The 14,135-nt window shown below is 34.1% G+C and overlaps 1 protein-coding gene across 3 annotated transcripts in view; it reads left to right on the top strand.

Moving 5' to 3' along the window:
- LOC144446161 (LIM domain-binding protein 2-like) overlaps nt 1-14,135 on the top strand; it is a 50,623-nt gene that overhangs the window by 12,768 nt on the left and 23,720 nt on the right. For 2 of the 3 annotated variants that reach the window (XM_078135893.1, XM_078135895.1), the window contains exons 2-4: nt 1,367-1,618; nt 3,864-3,908; nt 9,077-9,152. In XM_078135893.1, the coding sequence (XP_077992019.1) occupies nt 1,449-1,618; nt 3,864-3,908; nt 9,077-9,152 (291 nt within the window). In that variant the 5' untranslated portion in view covers nt 1,367-1,448. The remainder of the gene's footprint in view (nt 1-1,366; nt 1,619-3,863; nt 3,909-9,076; nt 9,153-14,135) is intronic. The other variant, XM_078135894.1, reaches the window with a different exon arrangement.

Consider the following 14,135-nt stretch of genomic DNA (forward strand, 5'->3'; position numbering starts at 1 on the left):
CAGTCTGAAAAGAAACAAAAACAAATTAAACTCAAATGTCTGCCAGAACTAGTGAATATTTGCATATTACTTTCATGGTATTGTCATTCGTGGAAATGATAATATACAGCAGTTTAACTATATGAAAGTCACTTGTAAAAATGAACAGAAATATGAAATTGATAAATAAAAAAAAGGATAAACATAAAACTAAATGGTAGCACTTTGTGTTTTATTATTATTATTAACATTTTATTGTAGGATACAATTCCAATAGTACAGTGATTTAAAAGTATGTAGAAAAGATAGAAATTGATAACACTTCAAAAATACATTTTTAATTTTTATACAAATCTTTGAGCAAAAAAAAAATGTAGGAGAATACTGCATAAATTGTTAGTGCTTCACTTTTCGTATTAGTCTTTTAGTTTTACATGTACATGTGGTTGCTCTTTATGTATGAAATGTCAAGGACATGAAGTTGGAAAAATCATCCTGAGATGGAGATCCCAATGCATCTTGTATATTTAGATGAAGTCAAGTGAACTTTTTCAACTGTTTTCTATTTGATTTCCATTGGTCTAACAGACTATCAACTCGTAAGTCTGGTAGTCTAGATATACAACATCATGTAATGTTTAGTAGTCTATGTGTCCTGGACTACTGCTGATTTTGTAGTGTAGATACAATGTTTAACAGTTTGTGTCCTGGACTTCTGCTACCGGTAATTTTGTAGTGTTGATATGATAATAGTATGTGTCCTGGACTACTGCTAATTTGATTGTCTAGATTATACAATGTTCAGTAGTCTATGATGAGTATGTGTCCTCGACTACTGCTAATTTGGTAGTGTCGATACAATGTTTAGTAATTTATGTGTCCTGGACTACTGCTAATTTGATTGTTTACATTGGAGATACAATGTTTAGTAGTGTGTACATCCTGGACTACTGCTAATTCAATTGTCTAGATACAAGGTTCAGTAGTCTATGATGAGTACAGGTATGTGTTCTGGACTACTGCTAATTTGATTGTCTAGATACAATGTTTAGTAGTACATGTATGTGCATCCTGGACTACTGCTAATTTGATTGTCTAGATACAATGTTTAGTAGTACATGTATGTACATCCTGGACTACTGCTAATTTGATTGTCTAGATACAATGTTCAGTAGTACATGTATGTACATCCTGGACTACTGCTAATTTGATTGTCTAGATACAATGTTCAGTAGTCTATGATGAGTACATGTACATGTATGTGTTCTGGACTACTGCTAATTTTGTACATGTAGTGTCTAGATACAATGTGTCCTGGACTGGTGCTAATTTTGAGCCCTGATATTAACCATACTAACATGGTACCATTCTCTCTTTTACTTTGTAGGGTGTGCTGGTCCCCAAGAGAAGAACAAAGAATCATTATAAACCTAGTTTGAAATACTTTGTCGTAAATATAACTTTGATTGATGAAGAAAGAATCGCCAGAACATAATTCCTTCCAGTGGAGTGTACAGAGGCAATTTGGCGAGCTGGACACGCCTGGGGAAAGGATACGGTTCCCATTTAACAACATGCCTGTACACCCCATGCCCAGCCCTGTGGGTATGGACCCCAGGGATCCAGGGGGGCCTGGAGGGTAAGTGATATTTTTTGGTAAACTAAATAGGGGTTATTCTTGCCAACATTAGATCAGCTTATTTTTAATTCTAATGAAATGGTTAAATATGGTGAATACATTGAATCATTGTGCATCCCTGTGTTTAGTATACAGCAGTTAGCATGATCCTTTGATCTTACTGACATTTGTTGTAGATAGCGCCATCTCTGTGTTGTATGACCCATTCACTTCAGTTTCATTCCTTGTAAATAGAATATATTTCTGACAATGTGTGGAACAGGTCTCATACCAAAATACCAAAATACATTATAACTATAACAATGTGTGGAATACATACTATATATAATATTTGGGTTCATGCACACGATATGGTTCACTTCAGTATCTGCATTATGGGATGTAGTATTAAATTATATGTGTGTTTCTGAAATACTGTTTGTAAGACACATATCTACAATGTAGATTCAACACTATCATTAAAAAGAATGCATTATTAGCCCCTATATATCCCAGTTTGCTGAGGATATAATAGAACCATGTGGATAGCCGTAGGGAAATTGGTATAAGTAATGTGTATATAGTTTCATGTACGTTTGGAGTCTATTTTTGGAATTAAAATCTTATGAAATCAAGAGTTTTACCTCATTATGGAAAACACCAATGATCCAAGAATGCCTCATGTACAGTGACTCTGTAGAATGTGATTGAGATAAATATAGAAGTGTTTGATAGAAAGATGTGTACAATTTTGTATATATTGTGTTCAACATTTCAGATCAATTTATACAATGTATCTACATCTATAGGTGCACACTGGCACATCATACGATTTTACAATGTCCTAACATCTCACAAGCCACTGTTAATGTTATACTGTGGTGTGTAATATGAATGTGTGTACAATCATGTACATGGATGAGAGAATATACACATTTGTGTATGTGTGACTGTTTGATCTTTATCTGTACCATGGCAAAGTGTACATGCATCTAGTGTGAATGTAGTTTTCAATGTAACATGTACATGTAGGCACAGATCACTTGCTTCAGTGCTTTGCTTTATATTACATATGTGCAAAATATTTTATTCATAGTTTATATCATGCTTTCTGATGCATACTTTGTGCAATGTGTGGGTGTTTACTTCTGTATGTATGGGTAATACTATACTGCAAGTGGTGTACATAATGTGGATGTGTTCATGTATTGTAATGTGGTGCACACACATGTTAATGTGTATATGTATTAATTTGCTAAAGTAGATGCACAGTTGCTGGCTATTGCACTCACGTATTCTTATGTTTATGTGCACATATATCTTATGTGGACATACATGTAGATACAGGCTGTTGTGTATGCACATAGATGTACTGGCATGTTTATGTGTATTATGTAGTCTGATGTGTATTTACACAATGTGCACATAGATTTAGCCTTCGTGTTTATGTGTACATATACATGTGTTTATGTGCACATAAGGATGTAGCCTTCATGTTTGTGTAGTCTGTTGTGTACGTACATGTACACTGCATTCATATCCATAATATAATGTACATTATGTTATATATGATGCAGTGTTTACATGTACACACTAATTCTAACACCTGCAAACTTTGTACATGTTGGTATAATATATGAATTAAAGTGTACACAGTTTGTATGTATAATGTACATATATATTTGATAGATGTAATATGTGTGTGTACATGCAGTATGTGATAATGTGGACATACTTAAATAGTATGTTGATGTGAACTTGTAGGAACAGTTCAAGAATTCCTTTCTGATTTGCTAGCATGATGTCAACCTGGTGTTAACGCTGGGTTATCATGAAATTAATATCAAGCTGATACAGGCATTAACCTCTCCATTAACTAACACATGCTGCTGAGATGTAATATAGCGCCAGTCAGACTTAGCTCTGAGCTAGCCCAGTCAGGAAAGGATTCTTTAACTGTTTTGTAGTGTGGACACAGGTGCAGTCAGTTTATGTTTTGTTTTGTTTTGCTTGCATTTTATGTAATTGAAAGCTTCTTCTCCCCCCCCCCCTCCATTTGTTGTAATCCGTACAGTATGCTCCAATTTCCGCTTGCAGCATTTTATTTGCATTTTTGGTTCATTTTATTTTTTGCCATGTTGCTATTGTGCAAATGCATGAAAAATAAGGCAAACCTTGCTTCAGTAAATAGCAGCTTTTGTGTTCATTTGAGAGAAAACCTACTTGGTGTCTTAGTCCTTGTTTTTCATGCTTTTCACTCTTGCAGCCCCATGTATAATCATGACCATCTGAAGAATTATGAACCCAAAATGTAAGTAAATTGCTGACATTCATTCTTTCCCTTTCTGTCCACTTGTCAGATTCAGTTTGTGATGGAAAAGTTCTACCATAAGAATGCCCAGTTGTCAGTTCATCATTTACAACCCAAAATCAGAGTATCCATAATATTTGCTTTCAAATTTTAATGTTACTCCTACTTTCTCATGAAACATGCAAGATGACATATTTTCATCAGTGATGCATTGATTTACAGCGAATGCCACTCCAGGAAATAAAGACAATTTCATGAATTTTTGGTTCCGGAGAATCATTTCGTGATTCACATCACATAAACACTTGTGTGCAATTTCAGAGAAATGATCAAGTTGAAGTTTTGCCTCATTTGCAGATCTTTGCTGTGGACCACATTGCCTCTTGGCATCATCAGAAATACATATGCAATAGATGAACAATGAATATTCATGACATGCTTACTATTTTCTGTGAAAACATCATTACTGTTTCTCTGAAATCATTTGTTATATATGTGATGTAAAATCCTGAAATAACGTTCAAGAACTGAGTTTACAAAAATGCCATTATTTCCTGGAGTGGTGTTTCCACTTAACTGTTACATTTTGTGTAGTCAGAGCCTGGCTGTTCTGCTAAGATCTGTGATGAGCACAGATCCAGTAACATAGCGAGAACTCTTATAGCCACTGAGTATAATTACGATGTAGGACCCATTTTGTGCTACTAACACACTGTGAATATATCAAGACTAACTGCAATGCCATTGGACCATTTTCAACATGTACGCTTAAACATGAATACCTTGATCATGACCTATTTTTCCAGCAAAGGTGTTCGCTTGTCTTAGGCCACTGACAAATTACTGAAAATAAAATGTATGTGCATACATTACTGAATACAGTTACACTTGTAGTATTTTAAAAATGATATCAATGACACCCACAGTGCTTTTATCTATCGTGTAGATAGGTGGTTTATTGTAGTATAATATATATAATCATGAAAGCTATGAGAGATGCTGAGTTCAAATGAATATGGCTTTGAAAATCAACCTATTCCTTGAGAACTGTTTAGTGCTCTTTTAGTTGTCAGAGTCATCAGCAGTGTAAGCCAATTTGACGTGCCACTGATACACACAATTTCCAAAATTTGGTGTTCCCTATCTCTTACTATGTGGTGACTCGACACAATGAATGCCAGTTTTTATCATTTTGACTGACAACAAAATTTGGCTATCAAAATTTGTATGGGGGCACACTGGTTATCATCCTTTTGGTGACAAGTTAACACTTACAGAAAGTGTTAATATACAGTATTTAGTGATGTTTTCACAAATCATAATGTTGAATCCACAACCAACATATTTTAGTACATAATATAAGTACCATGTAAGTGTATGCAAAATATGAACTACTTGCAGTTATAAATGATTAAGTAAATACAAGATATAACATGCATGTGTGATACACTGATCAATGCAGTATAGAAGTAGCAGTGTTTTTTCACTAAGGGCGAGTAGGTAAAATCTACCAGGGTTCCCACGCCATTTTACTTGGGTTCCCAAACAAAATTACGATAGACTCTATGGGGAAACACTGCCATTTTACCCCCTTCTCCCATTCTGTAACCTAAGCAAAAACACTTGAGTAGTCAAGAAAATGCTGAAAGTCATTATATTAGTGAGAAAGTGTTGACAGATAAAATGTTCACTCTTTCACATCATTTACTTCATCATAACCAACCCATTTATGAATTTTGTGGTAGTGAATTTCATATCTAATCGTTAGTGTGTAATATAGATATGGTTTTTTTAAAAGAACAACCCTTTATGAATTTTATGGTAGTGAATTTCATATCTGTCGTCACTGAATGTACATTCGTAATATATATATATTTTTAAAGGAACATGTTTATCTGTTTTGCAGCCCTCTTATATAAATACTTGGTAAATAAAAAAACTCCTGAACCAACAACTGTGGTTGTGTCACATTATCAGTTACTTTTGTTTAGATGTCATGTAATTTACTAATAGTTGAAGGGTTAATTGTCTGATGTACAGTATCAGAGTAAATGTGGCTTTTTCCAATTCTAGTTTTTAAAGAAACAATCAAGCAAAGTATCAATTACATGAAATGTTTGTTGAAATATTAATAGTGAAATAGTGTGTTACCTATTATGTCGCAAATCTACAAGGATTGCTTTATCAGAGTTCACCCGCAGATTTGTCATGGTAGGTTAGAAAGGTCAGTCTAATGGAGGGCTGTGGGAATTGAATTAATTACTGAATGTAATGGAAATAGTCATACAACAACTCCTGTGTTCTACCGGAATACGCTTGCAAAATGTCACCTTTTAGTGTCACATCCATGAGAAATAATTATATGTGGGTGGCTCCCTGGTTACTTCACTGTGACATCGGCATCAGATTCACGTTGTGTTGTAACCCTGATGATTTTCAAACTGGAACTGTCACATTTGGGTAGTGCTGCTAATCAATTAGTTTCACCCACATGATTTACAAGTAAATCTTTTTTGTTTGAAGACACTGTGATGGGATAATTGTGAAGATTTAGGGCTTGGATAAAAATCTCATGTCAAACATTGAGTTTGTGTGTAGCCAGAGGCACCAAAACATGCATGAAGCAATCATTGTACAGTAAATGATACACTGATACAAGCAGACACAATTTATTGGGTGGGATCATCATGCCTACTGTGAAATACTCTGTTTTTCCTTGGAAGTCATTTTTTCCATTTCTTCTAAGACTTGCTCAGTATATAAATCAGTGTAAAGGATAAAAAATGGAAGTTGTAAGCAGGTGTTTCCTGTGCAAAATGCAGGGTGACTATATTCACACAAAAGGGTCTATGCCATATTGGAAAGAAAGTACTTCACATGATTTTATGGAATAGATGGGGTTAGGGAAGGGGAGGGATGGTGGGTTGATAGTGATGCAGAACTTGCAAACCCAAACTATAGTGATGTATGGAATGTTGGGAGTAGTTAGAGGGAGGGATGGTGGATTTATAGTGATGCAGAACATGCAAACCAGAACTATAGCTATTTCACAATGGAATGTTTGAGAGGGGAGGGATAGTGGGTTAATAGTGATGTAGAACTTGCGAACCAAAACTACAGCGATGTATGGAATGTTGGGAAAGGAAGGTGGTGGGTTGATGTAGAACTTGTGAATCAGTACTATAGATATGTGAGATTAGGATGTCAAATTATCAGAGGATAGAATTGTCAAAGTGGTAATAACATTGTATGTACATGTACATATAATTTATTTGATATGTTTTAGTGAAAGAACATGTCTAGTACACCAAGAATTTATTTTCAGCATCACTAAACTTAGTGGGATTTGTTGTTTATAGGTAAAGTAAATATTAAGAGAACTGGTACATATCTGTGATCATAGAGCCTACACAAAACGGTCTTAGTTCAGAGATTTGCAGATCCGGTTTGACATCCTGGCTTGAGAGAATATTTAGTGATCAATGACATTTTCAAGCCAGGTACATGTAGCTAAGTCTCTGGGCTAAAAGAGTCTGTTGCAATGAATTGTTAGATTTACATGAAATCAGTCAGTCAGTGTGAAGGAAAACAAGCTTTGAAGGAAATATTGTAAGTGGATATGAATGAAAACGAGCTAAGTTAGTCAGTCATTTACAATATTTAGGTTTTTACAAATACACAAACACAATCAACGTGTATCTGTGTGGTTGTGGGTTGTCATGAAGTTATTTTATGATTATAATACCCCCCCCCCCCCCCCCCCTCCCTGTAAGTGTTGTGTAGGTGTGTGAGGAAAAATACAAAATGTAACAAGGCTTATAGAATATAGAGATTGGGACCATTACATGTGTATATGACGTTGTAACCATTTCAAATTAAATTTTCAAAACTATCACTGATTTTGTATTATTCACTGTTTGAAAGCAACAACAGAAGTAACAATAAACAGTGTGAAACATTATTTCAAAAGAGCATTTCTGCTCTCATAATATCTTCCCCATATCTTTTTTTTTTTATTTCTTTTGAATCATCACAACGTTGAAGTGACTAACAATTGTTCATGTATTTTTGAAAGACTTGCAAAAGAGATGTACAAAGAATACTAATTTGATATGTAAAAAAAGAAAAAAGAAAAAAACGTTTGAAAATACTGTAATAGCTTTACTGTAGCCACATAAAACAAACCAGTAAAACAGGGTCCTGTTCCTTATTACATGATAATTTTATATGTGGGACAAGAAAAGAGAAAAATTATGAAAAAAAATGCCGTCAGTGCTTCTTGTTTGCCTGGAGTGTTGGCTGTTTTGTGTACGAATAAATACAATATATTTGTTGATTAGAAAAATAAAAAGATATTGTATTAGGTATTTGTGTTGAGGAAGCCAGGAGTAAGACTTGTAATTTGTATAGAAGTACTGGGCCCCAGCACTGTGAATTGTTTGTGACTATTGCAAATGTATACTACATGGGGCCTCTTCAGGGAGTTCATATAGTATTTGCACTATTAGTACTATAATTTTACTAACTGCAGTGGGCTTGATGGACCTTCAGAATTACACAGAAGACAAAAATATGATATTGCGCATTAAAGATAGAAAAAATCAAGCATTTAAAATATATGTGTAATTGTGTTGGAGCAAGTTGTGTGTTACAGTGTACACTTACATAGATTGTATATAAGCACAGTTCACTGTATATAATAGTGATGGGGATTCACAATGCCAGTGGCCTCTTGTGATACTTAGATATTATTTTGTGAAAAACATGCAAATATTTCTATGCTATTGATGAGGTATTTGTTAATTTTGTAATTTTTTTTCGATGAAACATTATAACATGTTGGAGTGATATTTTGTTGAAATGAGTTGCGCTAGCCTCGGTATACATGTAAATGCCTGGTTTGGTCTCATTTGCATATTGGTATGGACCAATCAGAATTGAGAGTGTGCCAAATTTAGTACACCATTTGAAATGCAAGATACACATGCAGCATTCATGTTGAAATTGGTCACAATCTGCTGCAGCCCTCCTACCTTAGACCTGTCTACCTTCTCTATGCTCTCGTCCTAAAACACCAACATGTAGTGAAGGGGATTTTTTATCCCAAATTTTTTTTGTGTCATGATGGCCGCAGCTGACTTCAGTCCCTTCGCTGCTCTTTATTACAGGAGACACACACCTTTCGTTAGCCAGCCTGACTACAGAATATATGAATTAAACAAACGACTCCAGCAGAGAACAGAGGTAGGTACATGGAACTCATCTTTCAGCATAGTGTCATTTCTAGTAGCGGTTAATTTCATAGTTGTAAGCTAATTGCCAACACTTCTACAAATCCTGTCATAGTATCATGTAACAATTAGACACCACTTAATTGAAATAAGGCTGCAAGTACTTGTCACTTTTTTTATTACCATGTAATACACTAAATAGTAACACAGCTGAAAAAAAAAAGAACAAACTGACTGATTATTTTTTCAACAGGAAGAGTCCTGAGGTAACATGGGCAAGATATTATATCATTAATACCACCAACATACTGATATTATATGTCACATGTTATATTCTACATATTTTACTTTAAGAAGTTATGTATGTTTTTCGCCACAGAATTTTATTTGGCGAAATGAAAATGTCATTTCGTGTACCTTGTGTTATTAAGACACCCCAAGAAATATCTTGATGACCATATTGATTTTATACAAAACCAAGTGTATTATTTCTGTATATTATTTCATTCCCCAAGTAAAGAATATTGGATTTTTTTTTACCATACGGGTAATAGTGGCATTTTTTATTTCCGTGTGTACATAAATTTGATAATTTTGTGACTGGAAGATTTTAGGGTATCTTATACCCTTGGTATAGGGGCAGTTGTTTGTAAAGGACAGCTTGGAATAATTTCTGCTTTATGAACTGACCTTACACATTATGAGAAGGGCGATTCTAGCATGTGCAGGCCAAGTAGGATCAGTGCATTTTACTGTAGGGATGTACAGCATGAAATTGAGGGACTTAATTTAAATCATTCGTTGTTAACTGTTATTGCTAATTGTGTAACCTGATCAAATGCATATAGTTTAAAACAAATAAAACAAAAAATTCCAATTTGAAAGTCTTAGGTTGATGCAGTTATGAAATGTCTGAAGAGTACGTGAGTGTGTGGACCCTATTAATATGGTTGGGATGTGAATGGTTTCACCTGTAGGTTTAATCCCCATAACAAAGGAATGGTTGCGACATTGTTAGCTTGTGTATAGATTACAGCTACCCAGTCAGTATCAGCTTCAACACTGTCAAGTTATATACAGCCTAAACTCACTGCAAAACAGTAGAACAAAACAATATCAAAACACCTTACTAATAAATATATTGTTCCATATCTCTTTCTGGTGAAAAGTCTGCATATGAAATATTATCAAAGCTATTTTTTCAAAATATTTAAACTCATATTGTTCATATTATAGTATACTATCAACATTGTACTTTATATATAGGACACTTGAAAGAACAAGAAATAATATGTAAGATTATTTACAAAGTGGTTCTATCCATTTTTTCATATCATTCTGAATTTATTATTAGCTTGTATCGATCGGCTTCTGTGATCATAGCAACTGTCACCAAATATATTGTATAAAAGTGAAACAGAAAATATACATGTGGCATATACACTGTCTGTTTTGTTTCATAGCAGTGGAAAGTTATATTTTTTTTAGAGATGTACAAAATATGCTATGCGAAAGTTAGGACAGAAGAAAAGAAGGAATTGTTAACTCGATGGCTGACCATAAGTGATATTCAGATATGTGAACAGTTCAGATTATCAAAAGTTTGTTTTTTTGAAAGCTATGACATATATATATATATATATACACATGTTTATTGCAGCGTGGTGATGGGGTGGGGTTGGGGTGCTATTACATTGTTCATTTGAATAGGTAGTTATATCAGTAACAGTGTAGTTTTGTCAATTCAAGTTACCAAATTTGAGAAAAAGAAATTGAAGTCCAACTTGTCACAAAATTTTTGTTTGTATTGTCATATAATAAACAGGAAGTGGAGAAGCATTTGAATTGGACAGTTACTGTGTAGAAATAGAAAGCATTGTTTTTTCATTATTGGTAAAATTGGTTATATATTAACCAATAAGATATAAGATATAAAGTGAAGCAATGAATGAGTCAACAGTGAGAAGATAAAATAGCAACAACAGTGGAAATAAATCAAAAATATATGTATTGAGGTTTGTTCTCATTTACACTTATGTCACTTTTGCCATATGGTATTTACACAATAACAGTATGTAGTATTGTGTTCATCTATTGTCGGCTAGAAACAGGAGCATCCTAATTTAATTTTCTAAGAATGAATAGAAGAATAGAACGAACAATATGGCTGCTATGTTACAGCAAATCATTGCACCAAATATAACCCTGTACAGTTGGTGTATCCGTACTACATTTTTGTATATCACGCAAGGTGTCAACTCAACAAGATGCTTCTACATCAAGTCATTGCATCAAATGTAACCCTGTATATTTGGTGTATCTGTATCTTATCACGCAAGGTGTCAACTTGACAACTTGCTGCTACAGCAAGTCATTGCATCAAATGTAACCCTGTACAGTTGGTATATCTGTATCTTATCACGCAAGGTGTCAACTCGACAACTTGCTGCTACAGCAAGTCATTGCATCAAATGTAACCCTGTACAGTTGGTATATCTGTATCTTATCATGCAAGGTGTCAACTCAACAACATGCTTCTAGTTCTACATTGTACAGCAAGTTATTGCATCAAATGTAACTCTGTACATGTACAGTTGGTATATCTATACTATATCAAGGTGTCAACTCAACAACATGCTTCTACAGCAAGTCATTGCATCAAATGTAACTGTACAGTCGGTATATCTGTATCTTATCATGCAAGGTGTCAACTCAACAACATGGCTTCTCATATAACACCTGATTGAAAACTTTTCAACCAATAATTCATTGGCAATGAAAGATGATACTAAAATATGTAAAAATAATTGATGCATGTGCTATGTGTGAGTGAGCTTGTCAAACTGCTGCAAGACAGAGATCCAAACACCCTGTTAGTTCCCCTGAGATGCAAGACAACAATCACTGATCACCCAGGAACATGAAGGTGAATCCCTGATCACTCACCGATGACAGCAGACTCTGTGTATTTATTCATCGTGCTATGACTGATATCTCACTTTATTTTCAATATTTTACATATCGTATAATTGTGATCTGTTATGATCCATGCATTACAAGGGCATTTGGAGTCAAAACAGCCTTGCCTTACATGTAAAAGTTTGCTTTGTGAGACATGACAGAGTTCATTCTAGCTGACAGACTTGTAGCAGTACAAGCTGTACAAGATTAGTATTCAGTGTAGGTAAATATGTCATACACACAGTGTGTGTGTGTATGACTGTAAAAATGACATGGCTGTTGTCATTTTCAACAAATTCAATGCAAGAATAAGCATAATAAAGAAGAGAAAAACAATATATATTTTGTAAACTATATTGTGTTAGAACTATAAATTGACTTGGAATATTTTATAGTATATATATTGTATTGTTTGAAGATTTGTGGCTTTTCCAGTCTGTTAAATAGGTTTTCTTATGCTACCTGAGTGATGATAATAATAAAACAAAATATCACAACTCTCTTGAAAGCCATATTGTGTGAGAATCATCCTATAACATTTATTGTATACATGTAGTATGCATATAGTATTGTTTGAAGAACCTTAGCCTTCCCTGTTTGTTTTGCTCTTTTGTTGGCTGATAAAGCTCGTAATAAAGAAAAAATATAACTATCTTGTAAGCTATATTGTGTTAAAGGTACATCTTTTTTACTGAGATGGTGTCGTATATAATATAATGAAACAATACGTTTCTGAGGGGACTGAGCCCCTCTTCAGTGTTAGAACTACAGATCTACAAAACTATGTGTAGTATGGTATATGTTTAGTATAGTTACACACATAGCCTTTTCTGATATGGTTAGCCATACAGCTGTTTACAGTGTACTCTGTTCTTACTAAAGGATGTTCATTTCAACAATTCTGTCTACTTGCATACATGTATGCTGTAACAAGCCTCATACATGTACAGCAGACTCCTGATAACTTACCAGTGTTTGTGTTAAAAAGTTATAAAAAGTAACATAACAAGAAGTGTGTAAAAATGTCAGGGTTTTTTTTTGTATGATTTATAGTTATGCAGGGACTATTAATCATCAGTTTTGTTTCAACTGAAAAGACAGAAAAATGCTGAGAAGTGAAGAAAGATGAACATGTCTGGGACAAAATTCATGTGTATGTCTTGGATAAATATGATGACAAGATATGACAAGATAACAATTTTTGTTCACTCTGTTGTGTCATATTGTGTATACCGGGATACTGAAGAAGCCAGTATGCTTGTTTCACCTTGCTTTGTTGGGCTTCAAAGGAATTCGTGCTGTAATAGTGTTGTTGACAAGTTTCTCTGACCCAGAGGTCACTGCTTTCACCTACAGTACATGTATGTCATTTAACGGACCCTCTAACTTGACCGTTTTGTGCAAGCTTCGCACTATCTTCATGAAATTTCTGGTGCAGTGTTTATGGTTTGCAAGAATGGTGTACAGCCCATTGATCCTAAAAGGTGAAGGTGAAAACAACAAAAATATTTGTCATAGTTCCGAACTCATAGTGCAAATCATTTACTTAATATTTCATTGAAATCACATTGCCTACTTTAGCTGTACCATGGTTTAGTGACGTCACATAGACTTGTCTGATGACAAAAAAAATTTTTGATAAAATTTTGTCAATAATTTTCTATCTCTGAGTTTTGTTAATGCAGGAACTACAAAAGTATGTATGAAAGATTGACCATTATTTTGTCAATGTGTGGTCATATCAATGTATATGAAGTTTGAGTATTTCTTCCCCAAAATGATATTGATTAATGAGTGTTGGATGCTAGCTTTGGAGTAAATTTAGCAAAACAGTAAGAAAAATATCTCAAATTGGGAACTTGTATTGAAATAATGTAGAAATGAAATATCTGTAAAAAAACCCAAACAATATATGGCTGAATTCAACATTAAATTCTTGATATTACCCGAGTGTCGTGTTTTCTTTTGGATAGAGATTCACTTGTATATCGCTGCAGATCCTCTACCTTCTTCAGTTTCAACTTTATTATGTACA

The sequence above is a fragment of the Glandiceps talaboti genome, chromosome 15 (genome assembly GCF_964340395.1).
Source record: "Glandiceps talaboti chromosome 15, keGlaTala1.1, whole genome shotgun sequence".
Taxonomy (NCBI): domain Eukaryota; kingdom Metazoa; phylum Hemichordata; class Enteropneusta; family Spengelidae; genus Glandiceps; species Glandiceps talaboti.